A 22,083-nucleotide genomic window follows, 5' to 3' on the forward strand; every position below is an offset into this window, starting at 1 on the left:
ACATTCATTTTTTAAAAACCTTCATTTAACATTTTAATATGAATTTTTTTAAATGTACAATATAAAATAAAGGGTCTGACTTTACTTTCTTTCCCACAGATAGTCAGTTGTTCTAATACAACTTAACTGGATAGTCTGTATTTTCCCCCACTTATTTGAAATATCAACTTTATAAAAAAAGTGATAAACCTCAATCACGTAAACCCAAATTCACATGGATAGGTTTGTTTTTGTATTCTCCTTTTTTTGGTTCAGTTATCTATTTTCTATTTCAGTGTAATTTGTTGCTTTATAGAACGTTTGCCATCTGAATGGCAAGCCTCCGCATCCCTGTGTTTTGCTTTTTAGAATATTTCTTGATTTTGCTAATTTTTCCTTTCATATGAAATTTAGGTTCAGTTTGTCAAGTCTCACACACACATACATAAAAAATCCCATTAGGATCTTGACTGCGATTACATGAAATGTATAGGTTAATTTAAAAAAAATCAGTGTTCATGTACAATTGAATCATCTTATCCAGGAATATGATATCCTTTCTTATTTATTTGGATCTTCTTTTATATCCTTCAGTGAAATTTGATAGATTTTTTAAAAGAAATACATTCTACGTGTTTTGTTAGGTTTACTCCCAGGTAGTTTATTGGTTTTATTCCTATTGTGGATGGATTTTTTTTTTACTACATTTTCTAATTGGCTTTGCTGTGTGTAAGGAAGTTATTGTATATTGCTCTTGTACACCTTAATATACTTGCTTATTAGTCTAATAGTTTTTCAGTGGATTTTCTAAGTAGATAATCATGTTACACACGTTGATAGTTTTTTTTCTCTTCTAATATCCATAATTATTCTTTTTCTTTCCTTTTTGCGTTGGCTAGGATCACTGCTCAATGTTGAAGTGAGAATGCTTCTCAAATTTCACTATAATGTAGATCATGATTCTGAGTTGTTCTAAATGTATCTGCATTTGACAAGGTCTGGTTAATTGATAGATTAACTTTCAAATTTGTAATTAAATGTTTTTTATGCTAAAAGAGGAGATCATGCTAAAATAACAAAAAATTAAATTTTCATATTTATGTGACATAATTTTTGTGCTTGGTTTACCATCCTAATTATATTTAATTTTTATTTATGTGTTTTTTATTTTTAATTATTATGGATATGTAATAGATTATAATTCTTAAATTAATCTATTGAATCCTTAAGCTCATAATTGAGTGAAACTTATAAACAAGTACATCAAACTTATAAATAAAAAGAGCCAGGAAAACACTGAAGAAGCTAGGATTAGCTTTACCAGACATTAAAACATTATAAAACCTCTATGATAAAAACAGTATGGTGCTAGTCCATGAATATGTAGATATACCAGTGGAATAGAATGGAAAGCCAAGAACTAGTCTCTAGTACATATGGAAATTTACTAAATGATAAAAGTGGCATCTCCAATCACTGGAGCGAAGATGGACTTTTTCATAAATGGTGAAAGTTGTCCATTGTACTTGGACGATTGGGTAGGCATTTGGAAAAAGATAAAAACTGGTTTCATACCTTGCACCATATACAAAAATAACCTCCAAGTGGATTAGGTATCTAAATGTAAAAAATGAAGCCACAAAAGTACCAAAAAAAACCCCAAATTTTTACCTTGATATACATTTTTAAAGAAAATTTCCCACACAAGAGGAAAAATTCCTTTTGACGTGACAGGTTTTACCCCCTCATTTTGCAGATGTGATTATTTGCAGGTAACAGGCATAGAGGAATTTAGTTTTCTGTCAGTATTCTCATTCTTATCACCAGGTACATGTATTATCTTTAAAATATCACGGCTCAAATTATAAATCCATGCTGGTATTACTTTTTAAGATTAGACTCACTGATATGTTTATATACATTAGCAGTTCTACTCTAAATTTTTTTTCATATGAACTTTAATGTCAATTTGTCTAACTCCACAAAATATCAAAGGCAGCTCAGATTTCATGATGGTGAGACAGGAAAAATATGTTAAATTTTACTGTGACTATGGTTGATGACTATAAAATTGCATTTTAGAGAGAAAGGAGTTAACTGGTGAGTCTTCACTTCATGGAGGTTTTCAAAGGAGAAAATTTTACCTATCGTTTAAAGAAACCCTACAAAACTAACTTTAAATCTATGCTGAATTTTAAAATAAAGCAAGAAGGATGTTCATTATGCAAGCATGTATTAAATACCTTCTGTGAACTAGATTCTATTCTGGAAATACAAAAATGGCACATAGTCCCATATATGGTCTTACTAAGGATCTGATAATTAAAGGCAGAATCATATCCTAAATAAGAGTTATTGACTCTAATGTATAAGTTTCCATTTTTTATACAGCTGCTATGTTATATTTCACTTAAACCACATGCTACTTGTTAGAACAAAGGGTAAACTGCAGTAGATTTTAAATAACTGTGTGGTATAACAAACTATTCCACGTAGGGTCTTTCATTGCAGCTTCTATTTTCATAAATAGAAACATGCAGCAATGTGTACATAAAGTAAACTAGATTGCAAGAATAGCTTAAGTAGTTGAAATCACTAGTGCACTTAATCACTTACCTTTCATAGAATTTGCTTCAAAGGAAAAAAATAGCCTATTCTGGGATCCATATGGGAGGGATGCAACACACTTCTGTAAGAAATAGTGGCTCACTAAAGCATAGCTCCTTAAGGAGTAAAGAAGGAGGGGAGATGAGATTTTATCAGAAGCTAGGGCTTATGTGTATAGTTTTAAAAAGTCCCCTAAGAGTATTTTATCAGGAAAATTAAATTTTAACGTAGCCCCATATCTGTCATTATTTTTTCCCTTTTATGGCTAGTCAGTGTTACATTTTGCTTAGGAAGACCTTTTCCATCCCTATATTGTGTAAATCTTTTCCTGTATTTTTTTCTAGTACATTCATTTTTTAAAAACCTTCATTTAACATTTTAATATGAATTTTTTTAAATGTACAATATAAAATAAAGGGTCTGACTTTACTTTCTTTCCCACAGATAGTCAGTTGTTCTAATACAACTTAACTGGATAGTCTGTATTTTCCCCCACTTATTTGAAATATCAACTTTATAAAAAAAGTGATAAACCTCAATCACGTAAACCCAAATTCACATGGATAGGTTTGTTTTTGTATTCTCCTTTTTTTGGTTCAGTTATCTATTTTCTATTTCAGTGTAATTTGTTGCTTTATAGAACGTTTGCCATCTGAATGGCAAGCCTCCGCATCCCTGTGTTTTGCTTTTTAGAATATTTCTTGATTTTGCTAATTTTTCCTTTCATATGAAATTTAGGTTCAGTTTGTCAAGTCTCACACACACATACATAAAAAATCCCATTAGGATCTTGACTGCGATTACATGAAATGTATAGGTTAATTTAAAAAAAATCAGTGTTCATGTACAATTGAATCATCTTATCCAGGAATATGATATCCTTTCTTATTTATTTGGATCTTCTTTTATATCCTTCAGTGAAATTTGATAGATTTTTTAAAAGAAATACATTCTACGTGTTTTGTTAGGTTTACTCCCAGGTAGTTTATTGGTTTTATTCCTATTGTGGATGGATTTTTTTTTTACTACATTTTCTAATTGGCTTTGCTGTGTGTAAGGAAGTTATTGTATATTGCTCTTGTACACCTTAATATACTTGCTTATTAGTCTAATAGTTTTTCAGTGGATTTTCTAAGTAGATAATCATGTTACACACGTTGATAGTTTTTTTTCTCTTCTAATATCCATAATTATTCTTTTTCTTTCCTTTTTGCGTTGGCTAGGATCACTGCTCAATGTTGAAGTGAGAATGCTTCTCAAATTTCACTATAATGTAGATCATGATTCTGAGTTGTTCTAAATGTATCTGCATTTGACAAGGTCTGGTTAATTGATAGATTAACTTTCAAATTTGTAATTAAATGTTTTAATTAAAAATAAATATCCAATATTTATATAATTCCTAATAGTTGGTTTAGAAAAGTTAGTTTAAAAAAATTGATCATTAGTGGTTCCTGAGGTTTAACGGTTTAGCTTCCTATGTAGAGGATGATTTCTTAATATATTATTTGAATTTAGTAACTTAGCTTCTCAAGTAACTTGCTTTCAGGTTTTTAAATGTAGGTTTAGCTGTAAAAAGACTAACTCTATTTTGAGCTGTTCTAAGTCTGCTTATATGTACTGATTATATGGTTAACGTTTTTATTGAACCATGTGCCTCCATTATTTAGAAATTTTCTGAAAACTGTTTCATGTATTCCTCTGGAAATTCTTAAGCCTCTGAGAATAAAGAAGTTGAGAAGTGGGACCATTGGACCACTCCTACCTAGGCCAAAGAGTATTCCATTAAGTTTCTGATCTCCTCCATTTCTTTGTGTCAAGATAAGAAGAGGTGAGAGTAGGAGAGTCAATATCATGTCTCTTGAGTTTGTAGAAATTGTAATTTGAAATACAAGTTTGTAATCTTCTTGAGGTCTTCCAAATATACAAGGAATATTAATCCTGTTGCCAAATCACTGATCACCTTTCCTGCACATACTTAAAAGAAATTTTTATTTCATTAGCTAATGTAAAACCTGTTTTTGAAAAACAAAAGATGTTTGTGTATCTTCCTTTTTTCCTTAGTAATTAAACCATATAAAAACCATAAATTGAAAAGTTTCATTGATTCTGCTCATCATTGTAACAGTTGTTGATTTTGTGGCTTTACTAGGTCATAGTCATAACACTACTCCAATCTGACAAATTAAGTCAAGGCTTTTAGTTTTGAAATATGGATTAGAACTATATTATTTCAAAAATAAATCTCAGAGCTGTGCAATATTTGAAAGCAAATATAAAACTGTAGTTAGCATACTCTTAAGGTTTATTAGAAGGCTGAAATGAAGGACAAATAAAATAAATTTTATTGCAGAAAATATGTCCCCAATTTAGGTATTCATTAGCTGGCCAAGATTGAACTAGTTACCCTGAAGTCTGGAATACACTGTATGTGTCAGAGAATAGATGCCACAGGAAAGCATTTGGGTAATGAAGACAGACGCCATCGACCATATTTCCTTCCAGAGAGGACTAGTTTCTCAAAATCAGTTATTCTGTTTCCTGTGCTAGGCTTTTTATTATTTTTTAATTTCTTTTTTTCCCCTATTGTGTTCTCACAAGATTATCAATAATCCCCCTCCCCTAAAATGAGTCCCTTCCTAATTGAGCAGAAATAATTTTGGTTGGTTTTTTTCCTCCTTTTTGGCAAGATTTGGGATTGTCATGAAAAGTAATGAAATCAGCTCTTTTTATATATAAAATTTTCCTGGGATGACATGACTCAGTTTTGAATAGAAATGAAAGGTTCCGTTTTGAATTCTTTACCTTTTTTGGATTACAGCACTAGTGGGTCAGGATTGGAGTGCTTTGTTCAGATCTAAAAGTGCATAAAACTTTAACAGGAACTCAAAGTTGCCTTTATCGTTATTGAATGAATCACACACTTCTTAAATGACTTTTAATCTGTGATGCTATAACCAAAGGGAACATGTTTCCTGGGAGGCTGCTGACAATAAAAAGTAATTGTAGGTTTTCTTGCATTGTTACATATCTTAGTATATTTCTTATTTTCTTTCTTAAAATAAAAAGTTCTCGTTCACTTTAGGTTCCTTAGAAATTTTTTCCATTTCTGGAAAAATATGTTGAATTCAGTACCTTGCTATTTAAAGTTGTCATGAATAGTGAACTATTGCTTTTGGGAATGGAGCAGTTTGTCTCAACTATAAAATTAAAATGGAAAGACAATATTAATCTTTCTTACATACATTAATTTAGAAATGTCTACCAATATTTTCTATAGCTTTCACCATGATTATTTGTAATTCTTATCAAGGTTAGCTTTACTTTTTGTATTTATAACATTTGCAAAACAACGCAGGAAATATCTTAGTTTGTGGCTACTCAAGATGACTCTTAGTTAAGTTCTTGGTTCCTTTCACAGATTGATTTACAGCTCTCTTGAGTGTAGGCCTGTGTAGCAGGCAATGGTAGTATATTTATATGTATACAAATCTCACATCCATCAGGGGCTTTTCATTCAAATACACTAATGGAGAGATTTGAGATTGAATTGAAATAAAAGCTTGCTAAACGTTTGTTTGTACAGCTGCTTTAAGGCAGTGACCAAAGTCTCACAGGAAGGTGAGTGAATACACTCTTGTTGGGCCAAGCTCAGAAGTTTCTTGGGTAGTGCTTTACATAATATAAAGTCCTTACATGTGTTGGATCTTTGCCCTTGCCCTCTCCTCCACATTCTTTTTTTTTTTTCCTTTTTGCTTAGTCTCTTTCCCCTAAGAGAAGAGCTGATTGTTTACTCTTTATGTCTTGTGGAGGTAATTTAATTTTTTTTGGTCCTCTCATATGACATCTGTATCTAGGGAACTTAAATTACATATTAGATAGTTTTTAAATTCTGAGACCTAAGTGAAGATGATGTCCATGTATCTTTGTCTTCTTATAAACTCCTATCTATGAAACTAGGCTTTTGAGTAGTAATTTAATCAGGAGAATCATAAGAACATTAAGCTCCATTAACAGTTGGGTTGCCAACAATATGAATGTAGTATTAAATTATGACTGGGACTTTGCAAATGTCATCTAAAAGTTAATTCTTAAATTCTTGGCAAGCAGTCGCAATCTGCTAAGAAACAGATGTTACAGAAGTTAATTTGTGACTTGAGAAGCAATATTGTCTCTGTGATAAAAGGTGACAGTATTAGTCAAGGCTCAGATATCCCCTTCACCCCATTCTAATTCATTTCATATCCATCTCTGAAGAACTTTTCCCTCTTTCCTTTCTGATTTTCAGGTATTTCTGATTCTGACCCACTTGTAGAAATTTGGAGTATAGAGGGAACCAAGGGAAAGCCGTGATTACCAACTAATATCTTCCAATTTGATTGGGGAGAGGAGAAACCCCACTTGCCTAGTGGACATTGATTGCCATAAAATGCTGTCATAACGCAGAAGAATTTTGCTGAGCAGAGAGGAATTACAAGAAATATTTGAAGGCTCATATTTTCAGAATTCTTTGAGAAATGCTTCATAAGAAACATGAATTAGTGTTGTTTGTGGTTTCTTTACTTTTCTTGAAGAGCTTCCATTACATTATCATCCATTGATGATAATGGTATTGTGATGAATAAGACTCATTTTTGCTCATTTAGGCTGGTGAATTTCTCCACAGACTTCACTTTTTTGGAAAATTAGGAAGTTTTCTAAGTATACTTAAAGTGTGCAGTTAGGAATTTATTCAAATAAGTATAATTATAATTAGTTTAGAATAGCCTTTTTCCTCTCTGTTTAGTTATGATAATTTGTCTGTCTTACAGTTCCTTTGTGGTCTGTAAATTTATAAGAAATATTTGTTGATTCTTCAGTATCATTATAAATATATTTTCTAATTGGGACTGGTAATTCCAAAAACGGCATGGCTAGATATTTAGAAATATAAGCCTAATAGGGTCCATGTATGTATATTACTAGTCATCATTAGTGACCTCATCACTTGTTGAAAAAAAATCAAGTCTCTTTTTGCCTTTGAAAAGCATTGCTCTAGTAATGTTCATTGTTATTTTGGAGCCTGTTAGGGGTAAAAAATCTCAGGCCTCTTCCTAGCCCAACTAAATCAGAATTTACTACAGTTTAATCAGATCCTCAGATGTTTTATATGCATGTAAAATCTGAGAAGCAATGGAAAACTGACCATGTTTTAAGTTGTAATTATTAGAATTATTTCAAGGGTAGGTTATGAATGTTAGGAAAAAAGTCAAGCTTTGAAAATAGTCTACTTTCCCAGGTAAAGTAAAACTTACATCATAGGCTAATGAAAATTATTAGGCCTTCAATTTAATTGCGTGATGTTACATGTTGATTCTGATACTGAAGAAAAATAAATATAAAATTCAGTATCACTGTTTACTTTTTTAGACAACCTATCAGAAATGACTATGGGATAAATGCAGGATTCTTTTTATCCTGATAATAAATCCCTACTTGTGATAAAAGGCCAAAATTCATAACTTTATTTTAACTTGAATATTCAGTAAAAAACTAATGATAGTTTAGCATTAGATGCAAAATATATGTTGACTAAAAATTAAATTGGGCTCAATAGTTTAGAAACTGTTTTAAGAGTCATACAAATTGTAAAACACCAAAGGTTTTTTGTTTGGTTGTTTGACCCTGTGAAATTGTTAATAATGCTGACATTCATTTACAGGGGAATGTGTGTGTGTGTGTGTGTGTGTGTGTGTGTGTGTGTGTGTGTGTTAACAGTGGAAGAGGCCCCAAATAGTTGATTTGAAATGAAGAATAAGATTTGTTTTGTATTAGGGAAGGATCATAGGGGATGTATTGAGATTAGGTTTAATAGTGGATGGTGCCCCTTGTTTCTGCAGTTACTTTTATGCTAGAGTTTTCTTTCGTGGAAGTTATTTCAATTAGAGTTAATGAGATGCATATGTCTGAATTAAAATGATTAGCTATAACTTCTAAAGGCAGTTTTATCTCTGTATTACCATACTGTTTTTCTAGAATCACCGTTTTAAAAGATGTTTCTATCTTTTACCACATTTTTCTGTTGATTTTGATTTCTTATTCAGGAGACCATGGGTATAGTTCTAAGTGTATGGAATAGGTTCTATTTGTAGGTCTTTTGCTTAACTTCCCTTACTAGGAGGAGAGCAAGGGGGATTGTAGATAGGCACAGAGGAATAAAATGGGTGGAGAAAGGACATGTTTGGAAAAGCTGTATGCTTCAACTCCCATAGCTGAAATAACTGATCAAGCGAAGGGGCTGAGCAGGAAGATTAGTTCCTGCCAAAGATGATCGTTTCCTTGGCAAAAGACAAACTGGCCACAAGTCATTGGTTTACATGGTGAAGCCAGAGAGAGTTTTTTAGAACGCAAGTCTGAACATGATCTTTAGTTATGGTGGCCTTATTTCTATGATTCATACTCTTCATCCTGTCTCCTACCCATGGGTCCTTGCTGTTTCCAAGGTCTAATGCTCTTTCCTCCCTCTTTGCCTAGCTGACTTACACTCATATCTAGACCTTAATTCTTGCCACATTTCTCCCAGAAAACCTACACTTGATCTCTTTGATTTGGTCAAATCTGCCTATTATAGGCCCTTGGAGCACCATATAAGCTACCTTTCCTTTCTTTCAATTACTTGTCAGGGTTGTTTGTGTAATTCTTTATTTAATGTGCTTCTTTCTCAATAAACTATTAGCTCCATAAAGGCAGGGACCATGTCTATTTCTACTCAGTTTTTAATCCCTACTCCCTAGAATAATGCCTGACTCATAAATAGGCATCCAACAAATATTTGCTCAATAAATAAATAAAAATTGATATCAGGAATTGGAAAAGCAATGAAGATCCTGATACTGGGGACAGGAAGGGAGGGATTCCTTAGAAAAACCATGCAGAGGTCTGTACTGTGGTGGAAGTATAAGGACTGTGGTGGAAGTATAAGGAACAGGTAGTTACTGACTTAGGAACCTGGTTTAAAACTAAAACAAATCAAGAGCATTGGAACTGATATAAGCCAAGATTAGATGTGTCCCAGATGTAAAATTGGATCAACATGTTTTGCCCTTTACAATGGCACAGCTCAAGGATTGTTTCCATCACCACTTCCTTACCCCTCCCCCCTGGAAGACAGTTCCCTCCTGCCCATGGGCATGTCCTCCCTAGAGAAGGTAATCTTTCCCAGCACCCTGACAAAGATGACTTGACTAATCCTTTGTGACACTATTCCTTCAAAATTCATCTAGATGGCATTTAGATACAAAATTCTTTTTCCCCTTTGATGCTACAATTTTTAGCATGTCCTTATACTCAATATTTCTTAGACATTAAATGAAAATATTAAAAAGATTACAACTGTAATAAGTCCCATTATGATTAGGCAAATTATTTTTTCATGATGAATTAGCATTGGGCACGACCTCATCAATGAGTTTCATATAAAATATACTGAATTTAGCAAATCATTGCCATTTACTTCTTTGTATTTAATAAAAAGAAAAATTATATTTCTATTAGAGAAATTTGATTACACATAGATATAGCATTAGTAATCAGATATAAAATAGTAACTTACAGCTGTGGCTTTCACATACCCATATACCTCCCACAATGCTTAAGTCTAATTAAAATTTGAAAGTAGCAAATTTAGGCTACTTAAGGTTAATCTGTTGGTTAATTATACTTTTTTCAATTAAAATATACATAACATAAAATTTGCCATTTTAGCCATTAATTTTTTTTAATTGTAAAAGATATATAACATTAAATGTACTGTCTTAACCATTTTTAAGTGTATGTTCAGTGGAGTTAAGTATATTCACATTTTTGTGCTACCATCCCCAATGTCCATTCACACAATTTTTTTCATCTTGCAAAACTGAAACTCTGTGCCCATTAAACAACTCCCCATTCTTTCTCCCCATATCTCCTGGCAACCCCCATTCTACTTTGTCTATGAATTTGACTACTCTAGATCCCTCATATAAATGGAATGATATAGTATTTGTCCTTCTGTGAATGATTTATTTCACTTAGCATAATCTCCTCAAAGTTCATCCATGTTGTAGCACTTCCTTTCTTTTTAAGGCTGAATAAAAAGGCTTGTATGTATATACATTTTGTTTATCCATTTACACATCAGTGGACACTTGAATTGCATCTGCTTTTTCCCTATCGTGAAAAATGCTGCTATGAACATAGGTGTACAAATATCTCTTCAAGTCTCTGCTTTCAATTCTTTGAGTATATAGCCAGAAGTAGAATTGCTGAATCCTATTTTTATTTTTATTTATTGTATTTTATTGTAGTTTACTTTTTTTTTTGGAAAGCAGTTTTATTAGCTGGGGTTATAATGGGATCATCCTCCTGGGATGACCTTGTAGCCGTCCAGGAGGCAGGATGAAATTCAGTCCAGAGTTCAGCTGGGGGGCAGGGTCTTGAAAAGAAGGCAAATGGTCCAGGAAAGTAGTAGTTGTGAGGATCCTCACTGGCTCAATCCACTCTGCTTCACTGGATCTGCTGGTGCTCTTTGGGCTCCTGTTGAACCTGCGTCTGTATTGGGCAGCGGATCATCTAGCCCAAAGCTTTATCCTCAAGTTTGGTACAGGCCAGGCTTTTCCACTTCTTTCCATTGGGCTTGACTTTGCACTCAGGTTTCTTCTAGCACATCTTTCAGCAGCTTATCGGCTGGAGCTTAAATTCCAGCCTCACAAAGGTCCCTGCTGGGAAGGACATATCCATGGCACTGTCCACACTGGTCTCCCTGAAGGCCCACTGCACTTGTGGGTACTTATGAAATTCCACCAGGGCCACCTGCAGACCTTGGAACTGGGCCAGCTCAACCCCACCCAAGCCCACAGCACTTGGCCACAGGGCCCATGGGATCAGCAGCTGCTGCATGGCTTCACTTCAGTCACCCTGGCCCTCCTTCCCTGTGCCTTTGAGGTCTCTCCTAAACTTTCTGCTGGCTGAAATCTTGGCCTTAGCTGTCAGCCTCTTCCTGGTTTTCTCTTCCCTCAGCCCCACCCCTGAGACTCTTTCCTCATGCAGGGGCCTTTTTTTATTGATTATTTTTGAGGAACCACCAAACCATTTTCCACAGTGGCTGCACCATTTTACATTCCCACGGCAATATATAAGTGTTTCAATATCTTCACTTCCTCACCAACCTTGTGTGTGTGTGTGTGTTTGTTTGTTTGTTTGTTTTAATAGTGGCCGTCCTGATGGGTATGAGGTAATATGTCATTGTGATTTGATTTTTATTTCCCTGATGATTAGTAATGTTGAGCATCTTTTCATGTACTTACTGGCCATCTGTATATATTTTTTGGGGAAACATCCATTTAAGTCCTTTGCCCGTTTTTTAAACAAGTTGTTTTCTGTTGCTGTTAAGTTGTAGGTATTCTTTATATATTCTGGACATTAATCCTTTATCAGATATGTAATTTGCAAATACTTTCTTCTGTGCCATGGGTTGCCTTTTCACTCTTTTTGTGGTGTCCTTTGCACAAAAGTTTTTAATTTCGATGAAGTCTAATTTATCTATTTTTTCTTTTATTTCCTGTGACTTATACTTTTTTAAAATCAACATCTGTAAATATGCTTTTCAAGAAAAGAAGTACGACAGTGGGAGTATTTCATTTGAACTTGTCATTATATAAAATGAATATATAATATGTATCCCCAAAACATTTTAGGTACCTGTTGACAAACTTTTAATTTTCAAAAGGTGATTCAAATAGAGCTCAACTTTTCATTTGTTACCATTATAAAAGAGAAACCCTACTAGCTATTTTCTCCATGGAATTATAAGCTTTCTTGATAGATTATAACATCTTTAATGCCCATAAATATAAATGTTTCTATCTTCATGATAACCAGTTAGTATTTGATCTACAATACAATATAATATTAACAAATATATATACATTTCAGCCTTGATGTAAGAAACAATCCGATAGGAACTTGTGTTTATCAAAAAGATCTATTGAATGAAGGTAGTGTTCATTACATCACACAAGGATTTCTTCCAAAGAGAAATTTTTTTGTTGGCCTTAGTGTCAAGAATGGATGGGCATGTTTGAGTTGATGGATATCCCAATTACCCTAATTTGATCATTACACATTGTATGAATGTATCAAAATATCACACGTACCTTATAAATATGTACAGTTATTATGTATCAATTAAAAAATGAATGGGCTTCTCTAAGAAACTGTCCTTTAACGAATGTTTTAAACTATATCTGATCTCATTTCCTTCTTCATGTTCACCACTTGACAGTTGACAGCCAACTTCTTAGTTCCTCCCACAATTTAGCAAGTCTAGTATTCTTCATTGGCATGACATTTTTTGTATTTTTCTTATTTTGACTCCCATTTTGTGACTAACCACATATTCCCCTGGCCATATTTTTCTTATCTACTTTTAATTTGCATTGTCTTCCTGAATTGTGTGTATAAACAATATACTTAAACGCCTTTTGATACAAATTTAAATAAATGTATTTTAAATGATGTCTTTAAAGTTTTAAATGAAAAATGGAAAAATGTTTCTGATATAATGACTTTTGGTATGATCCAAATGATCAGTCTAGAGGTTTGGAAACAATCCTTTCCATTCCTCCCCCACACCTTCTAATTCAGAGTAGTCTTTAAGAGCAGGGATTTGGGGTCAGATGGACTTGGGTTTAGACCTTGCCTTACCATTTATAAGCTGTGGGATCCTGGGCGTGGTCCCCAGATTTCAATTTTCTTATCTGTAAAATCAAGATAAAAGGATTAAATTAGAAAATATTTGTAAAGTGCTTAACAACACTTGGCACACAATGAGCACAAAAATTAAATGGAAGGTGTTATTGTTACTCAGCATCAACTCTTTCATTTAGAAATAATAGACAACTATTGAAAGCTTAGCGTTTTCCAAAATAAATTAGAGTAGAGTAAATGGTAACAGGCCCAGAAGAAAATTATCCTTCCTTTTTCTATTTTATTTGGTTTTCTTGAGAATCCTTGTGAAAACAAATCATATAGCACTTGTTATAGAGCAACTAGTTGCTTGTAGGAGGATGACTGTGAAGAATGACATCGAAGAACATAAGGAACAGGAGTTTCTCAGGTCGACATGTATTGTATTGGTTTCAGTGGTGTCTAAAAGCTGTTGGCAGTATCTCCCCTTTAATTCATTTGAATGCAGCTTCAGATTGAATGCCAGCCAGGTACTCTACACTGTATTCAATTCATCAGAGTATGCTAACATGGAATTTAGTCCTTGGTAGTTTTAAAATTTTTTCATGTAGGTCTAGAAGAATATGATTTTATTAGCCACTGCCCCATGTTATCTTTCCTTCATTTTAATAATTGTGTGTTTTTATATCAATTTACCCCTTTCTTTTTGCAAGAGTATAAATTCACATTGTTGTTGAGATCTGTTTTTTCAGTCTTGAGTTGGTCTGATACATGTGGTCAAAACAGATTAGACTTTATCCTCTGGGAGTAGGTTTTAATCCTTGCTTTGCTATACTGTGTACACTTAGGGAGTTACCTAATATACTGAGCTCTAGTTTCTTCATCTCCAAAATTGGTATAACATTATTTCCTTTGACCCTACTTGATACCTCCCTATTTACTCCTCATCCTCACTATTAGTATATAATCTTCTAATAGAATATTCTATATGCAAGGCCTCCACTTTCTCATTTTCCACTCACTCTGCAACCCCATACTTTGTCTGGCTTCTATTTCCATTATTCTGATACTATTATGGCTAAAATCACTGATAATCTCTTAATTGTCAAATTCAGAGTATTTTTAGTCCATATCTTTCTGGGATGCTGTACTACATTTAACACTTGTCTGTCATGCCTACCTTATTACCCTGTACTCTCTGGTCCATTTTTGTTCTCATTCTTAGATGCCCCTTTTTCTGGCTATCCCTCAAGTGTTTTGGCCCACTATACCTTTCATCCTGTATCTTCACCAAACTCTGTGAATGCTCAAGTCTCTTATATAAAATGGTGTGGTATTTGCATATAACCTACACAATTCTCCCATATACTTTAAATCATCTCTAAGTTGCTTATAGTACTAAATACAATGTAAATGCTATGTAAATAGTAGTTATACTGTATTGCTTTTATTTGTATTATTTTTATTATTGTATTTTTATTTTTTATTGGTTTTTCTTTTTTTAAAATATTTTCCATCCACACTTGGTTGAATCATCAGATATGGAACCCATGTATGTGGAGGACAAACTGCATACACCTCTCAGAAGATGCTATTCACTCATATTTTTTACTGCCATCACTACTTCTCTTAATACATCAAATTATAATGATTATTTTGTGTGCCTATCTCTACTTCTAGGTAGTGCATTCCACAAGGTCTGTGTCATATTTACTGTTCTATCTCCAGCATTCAGGGCAGTGTCTGACATATAATTCCCTCATCTTGTCCCTTATTCCTGACCTCAGAGTCCTCACTTTAAGATATAAATCCTATATGGCTCTGTGACACTGTAATTAGTACTGACTTTATTTATATATTCAGCACATATTTTCAGTGGTACCAATTTCCATGTTTATTTTCTTCACAGGTATCTCACTGAACCCTTACACAGATCCATAATATTGTCTTAAAGTCATTAGGCAGGAAGTCCCTTATCTTCTTACTCACAGTCTATAAATATACCTGCATCTACACTCATCTTCTCCTCCTCCTCTCCTTTTTCAACAGAGATATATGGTTCTTATCTACATTTAAATATCTTCAAGTCTCTAACATCATAAAGAAAGAAAAACAAACTCTCTCTCAATCCCAGATTCTCTAGATATCCTCTTATTCTCCTCTCTTGTATAGCCTGACTGCTTTGAAGACTCCTCAACTCATTCAGTGCTGGCTTATTGCCATCACTGTGAAAACAATTTCCATGTTTGTCATTGGCGACTTTCATGTTGCTATATCCAGTAAGAACATTTTAGCCCTCATCAATATACACATACCAGTGGAGAATGAAAGAAAAAGAAGATAATAGAGGAAACAAAGTAACTCAAGTTACTTTTAGGAAGTTTGAGAATAAAGACATCTATGGCCTGTTACTAGACCCTGTCAGGAAGTCCTGCTTTTAGGACTAACTCTTTTTCTCCCTCAATGGCTACATAATCTCTCTGTTATGGGACATTGCTTCCTTTTGCACATCTGTTCTAACCCCATCTCTGTTTTTTATTTGCTTATAATTTCTGGTTCCTCATAATTTCAGCTGAAATGTAGCCCATTATGGCCTCTTGTCTCTCTCCTTGATACAATCAAGACCAATTAGTTTCTGCTAATGCCTCATTTTCTTGGTATTCCTTACTTAAAATTTTAGAGAGTTAATTTTATTAGTCTAGTTCATCATTTATATCAGGCCATTTCATAGGTGATTAAAGCTCACTCAATCTATAGCCTGGCCAATCACTTATGAATTTTCCTGGATAGTCCTGGGAAAGACAGTTTGAAGGGTATAAAATCCAGTGTGGACTTCTACTTTTGAATTTCGTAAAATCCAAATGATACAGGTTAAGGAGTGCATCGTAGGTTAGGAAATAAAGGGAAGGGCCTGGGTCTGAAGAGGATGACAGACTAGTGGGGAACACATGATCAAGGAAATCAAATAAAGGGTTTTTTTTTTAAGATGTCAGAAGTTTGAACATAGAAGGAATCAATGAATAGGAAATGGCTGAAACAAAGAGAGTTAATTATTAAAGTAGTGTTAAGGTAGCTAAAGAATGGGATTCCAGAGTACAGGAAGATAGATTAGCCTTGTATAGGAAGACAGTTACCTCTCCCTCTGAACTGGGGTTAAAAAAGAAAGGAAGAGTGTGATGCAGATAAATTTGAAAGTAGGGGAACCTGCCTGCTAGCATACTTTATGAATAAGCAGCAAGGAGAACTGCCTAGAAGAGAGGTAAAGATTTCTAATAATTGCTGAGGAAAATTCAAATAGGAACCTAACAACTAGGAATATGACGAAGTAATTTTTTTTTCATTGCAGCCCATATATAGGTTAAGAAGAGGTGAATGATTGCATTAGTCCAGAGATAATACGGATTTAGCTTGTGACATGGTAGAGTTAATGCATGCCCCCCCATACCACATTTGTTCGGTTCAACCATTTTTTCATTCTGATCTTTCATACTTTTATTTTGTAGGTCTTGATGACTGCTTGCAGCAGTATATTAAGAACTTTGAGAGGGAGAAGATCAGTGGAGACCAGCTGCTGCGAATTACACATCAGGAGCTAGAAGATCTGGGGGTAAGCCGCATTGGCCATCAAGAACTGATCTTGGAAGCAGTTGACCTTCTGTGTGCATTGGTAAGGACATAAAACTGGTATAAAGGGAAACTTCTCTTTTTCTTCTTTTTTTTCCTTTTGTTCCTTTTCTCCTTTTCTTTCTATTCTTTTGATAATTTAAATGCAATTAGGAAAAAAAACCTAATTCTCAACCAGCTGGATATGGTATTTTCCTCCTTTCTGGAATTTGTTATATTAGTGCCACATGTCACATTAAAGAGGCTTATGTTTCAACTGGTGACATTACATTTAGCCACTTAAAAAGCTTAAGTTAGAGCTTGCCAAGGAAGTTTTCATAGCAGCATTTGGGATATATAATTGTATACAATCAGTTACAAAGTGTATTCCCTTCTAAAAGTTTTAACTTAGTGTTACAAATACAAAGTAATCCTATTTTAGAAAAAATAATCCCTAAAATAATCAAATTATTTGAGCATCCTTTATGTATACATCCAGTGAAAATTAAATATTGTACATTATATGGCTACTTTTTTATGTTAAAGAGCAATGCATACTTAGACAAGAAAAATCAATGTCAAAATAATCTTGCAAGATTCTGAGAGTATATTAAATATTCTAAGAGGAACATAGATTTTTTCATGTTAGGTAAGATGAAACTATCTTATTGGTTTTAAATTATTCCAGTTTTTTGTGAGGAGGGCCAGAGCTATAAAGAGAAAGAATGTGAACTATGTAATGTGATAACCCAGGTTTCGATCTTGGCTCAGTCAGTTACTGACACTTGTGGGCAAATAATTTCACTGTAGCCTTAGTTATTTTTTTAAAATGGAGATAATAACAACTACCTCTTGGTGTTGTGCAAAGCAAATGATATTGCATTTGTATAGTGCCTAATTCAGTGCCTGGCATAATATGCATTCGATAAATAGTAACTATTATTGAGATAATGATTAAGAAGAAATGAGTAGATAAATGAACATAATTCAAGAGCCAATTAACTCAGCACTGTGTTGTCAGATGTCAATAAGACCTAGTTCCTGCCCACTTGAAAAACCTAGTGGGGAAGAATGATATACAAATAATCACAATACTGTAGTGTAATTACTAAAATAAAAGTATGACCTAAGTATTATGGGAGCACAGAAGAGAAAATCAGTAGCTTTGACTGAGATAGATGCGTTCACATTGCAAAAGAGGTGATATTTAAGCAACCTAATGGAGGATGAATGTGTGTTTGGTAGGTAGAGAAAAAGAAGGAAGGACATTTCAGGTAGATAAACACAACACGTGGGCACATGGAAAAAGAGCATGCATGCTGTGCTTTAAAAATGGTAAGCTATTTGGGATGACAAAAATGGGTGGGAAATAGTGACAGGAAATTAGGCTTTAAAAGATAGAATGGGGTCAGACTATATATAAAGTGCCTTAACATAATGACATTTGTACTTCCTAGCATAGGCATTGGAGAACCAACCAAGAATTATCAAATACTTGTTTTTAAATGGTAACCAATGGTAGTGAAAAGGTTGGAATGGGGTAGACATAAACCAAAGGGAAATTTGGTTTATTTCCAAACAATTGGGAAATATTTGAAATAATCTACATAAGTAAAGAGTAGGGCTTGAGCTAAGGATATGCAACAGGAATAGAGAAGATCTGGTGAATATGAGGGGTGAGATAAAGAAAGGAGTTAAGAAAGATTCCATTTTTTCTAGCTACAGAGATAGAATAGTTTATTTTATAATAATGAAGTGATTGAATTCATAGAAAGAGGGGAGATCACCCAGGGAGGGCCTGTGGAATATAAAAACCAAGGATGCAGCTCGAGACTTAGGTTGGGAAGGAAGAAGAGGAGGCTTACAGAGTGCTCAGAAAAGCATGAAGATGACTAAAAAAGAGTTGTCACAAAAGCAAAGGGGAGTGTTATTTTTGTTAAGGGACATCAATAATATCATCAAATTTCACTAAAAGCCAATAGGATAAGCAAGGAAAAAAGACCTGCCTGAAAACATTTTCTAAAGAAGAGTGGAATCTAACACCAGATTGTTCGAGTAGCACCTCCCACTTACACATCAGTCTTACCTTCACTGTCATTGTCTCAAAAAGACATTCCTTGATTATTCCCTCATCCTCACTCGGTCTAAAATTAGCCCCTCACTATTAGCCCCCCATTTTCTCTCTTAACTTTCATCTTACTTTGTAATTATGTATTTATGGGTGTTTATTAGGTTAATGTCTTTTTCTTACCCTAAACTATAAGCTATGTGGGAAAAGTGACTATGCTTATATGCTACACCTAGTAGGTAGCACAAGTGCCTAGCAATAGTGTATGTTGAATTAATATTTTTTGAAAGTGATGATGAAGGAGACATGTCACATTTTTCACTTGATAGTTTAGGGATCTTTTTATTTCCATATTCCTTAGATAAATAAATTCAGACCAGAATATGTACTTGTACTCTATCTGAATCAGATCCCAGAAATCGTGCCTGAATTAAAAGATGATACTCAGGGTAAGGTAAGAGCCCATAGTGTTTTTAGTATACAAGTCTCCAAATTTGAGTCAGAGTGTCCCTGAAGGTGCAATAGAAGAGGCCTGGAGATGGGCACAGGATCTAACAGCTCCCTGTTTGCAACATCATTTACAACAGTAAGAGTTGGGTATGTCAGAGCTTGAAGTCCAGGGTATATGTCTCATAAGCAGAGCTCTTTATAGATGAACCACTCACGTCATAAGCTCTCACACTGCCAGTTTGAGAAAGGAAAGAAGATTGATGATTGATGGTGTTGCATACAGTCTCAACCTAGACTTTGGAATTTAGCTCATCAACAAGGCTCTGCTCACCTAAACCTACTTAAAAGCATGGTATCGGAGATGCATGTCTAGATCATTTGTAAATCCAAGCCATAGAGTGGTAGTGAATCCCTTCACGTGCTGAGCTTTAATCGTTCTACAGTTCTGGGTTTAAGTACCATAGTGTTATATCATTTGGATACTTCATTATGTGGTTGAACTTTTCTGGAAGTTAATAGAGGAAAAAAACACTCAATTTCTATTTTTTTTTCTGTGTTTACTCAGCAATCAATTGGTCACATTTCCCAAAGAGGTCATATATTAAACTTCATTTTCACCCCTTCCTAATGGCTATATGTCAGCAATTCAGAAGTGCAGATATCTTCCAGTTTATGCAACAGATATTTCTTAGTGATTATAAAGCAAGTTTCTGAGAGTGAATTCTGATTTCTGCATGCCATTATAAAATCAAGAGGTGAGATCCCTGATCAGCAAGCTGAGTTGACTAGACCGGGAGTTATACTTCTGGGAATGGGGAACTATACTCTGACCTCATTCCCCCTCGATCCCTGACTGTTCTTTAAAGTTCAGTTTGCTCTGCTATGTCTTATCTCTCTGATCTCTATTGGCCTTTCTATATTTTCTGTACATCTACTATATTTATTTTTTCTTTCAGTAACTATATACTCATGCCTAAACAATGCTGGGAGTACAAAGATGAAAAAGACATAGAGTCTGTACTCTTAAGATGTATATAGTCCATTAAGGAAGACAGTAGTAAATAAAAGACAATGTGGGTTTAAAGAAAATCCCAGGATAGTGCAGAAGGAAATAATAAACATTGCTGAAGGATTTGGTAAGTGTAGGTAAGATTTGCATTGCGTCTTGCAGGATGAGTAGCTGTTTGCCAGACCAAAAAGTTGGGAAAAAGTTATCTTGAAAGAAGACATATCATGTTGTATAAAGACAGAATTGTGAAAGAATATGGAATACTTAGAAAAAATAAGAATTTTGATTTGGCTGATGCAGAGTGGAAATTGATGAGAAGACAAGCAACTTATACCTTGTATCACATTTTAATTCTTTGCTTAAATTCTTTAGTCCTCCAGTTCATAGGGGGCGAAGACACCTTTGTCCAAGTCATAGTTTTTTTTCTTCAGCTTTCTGAATTAAACTCCCTTTCTCCAGGGAACTCTAATTTTTTCGCTTGCCTACACAGCTTTTGACTTTGAAGTTTCTGTTCCTAGTGTAAAGAAGACACTGAAAAACTACCAAATTCCTTTTGTTTCTTTTAAGCTATACTATATATTTTTGTGTGCTTTGTCTTGAAGTCAGTCCTGACAGGGAATAAATGTTATGACACCTGATGAAAATCAAAGGTTTATTTAGTCATTTGTTCATTCACGCAACATATATTAAGCATTAAGTATATTGTTTGCATCTTGTTATTCTAGAAAAAAGTAAGCTGTTCATGATTTGGAGGTGTATTAATCTTTCATACTATTATGCTATCATTTAGTATGCTTAAACAGAGAGCAAAGAATATTAAGTGAAAGAGTAAAAACATAAATAAATTTATAGTTTAATATATAGCCCTTAATTTGTGTTCTGACAATTTACCTTTTATTGGGAACTAAGTGAATCATTTATGACAGGATAAAAACAGTTTTCATTTCATTCTGCATGTACTTTTTATATAATAGGCACTTTGCATGAAAAATTCGATGTTTGCAATTGCTAGGATTTGTTTCTTTGCAACATAATTGCTTGGTTCATTCATCTTAAAATAATTTATTTTCTAAAAAATTCATTAAAGCAAGCCTTTTAGGACTCACTCATATTTATATAGCGAAGTGTTATAAACCTAAACACCTGCTACATGATGCATTCAAATTAAGAACTCTGAATAAAATGGCACTGACATTGTAAACTATGTGGCGCCAATATTGAATAATTTTAGTTAAGTGTTTAGTGAGAATTTACCACTAGTGAGGATATAGCCAATTTGATTTTCTGAAATTTTAAGTGTGTTTCTTCATGTTGTTTTTGCATGCATATGATTGAAAGAAAAGATACGAACTTAGCACCAATTCAGTAAGACTAGACTGCCTATGTTGAATCATTTTGGAATCATGACTGGTTTCTGGCACACATGTTAATGGCCAAGATTATGAACAAATAGATAACATATAGGACAAAGAAAGTAACTAAGTACATTTCACATCAAAGTTTTTGTGTTCTTGAGGTAGTCCTTTTTATACCAGTAGTAATACCCAGTTTTCCCATTCATATCTAGTAAAAAGCAAAACTGTGATGAATAAACCTGCATTTTTTTCTTTTTTTTATTTTCATTCTATTTTATTGTAGCTTTAAATTTCTATTTATTTATTTA

At 33.8% G+C, this 22,083-nt stretch overlaps 1 protein-coding gene across 2 annotated transcripts in view; it reads left to right on the forward strand.

Moving 5' to 3' along the window:
* CNKSR2 (connector enhancer of kinase suppressor of Ras 2) overlaps positions 1–22,083 on the forward strand; it is a 284,669-nt gene that overhangs the window by 24,651 nt on the left and 237,935 nt on the right. For both annotated transcript variants that reach the window (XM_012656319.1, XM_012656320.1), the window contains exon 2: positions 16,794–16,957. In XM_012656319.1, the coding sequence (XP_012511773.1) occupies positions 16,794–16,957 (164 nt within the window). The remainder of the gene's footprint in view (positions 1–16,793; positions 16,958–22,083) is intronic.

Source organism: Propithecus coquereli, unplaced genomic scaffold (assembly GCF_000956105.1).
Source record: "Propithecus coquereli isolate 6110/MARCELLA unplaced genomic scaffold, Pcoq_1.0 Scaffold50, whole genome shotgun sequence".
NCBI lineage: Eukaryota > Metazoa > Chordata > Mammalia > Primates > Indriidae > Propithecus > Propithecus coquereli.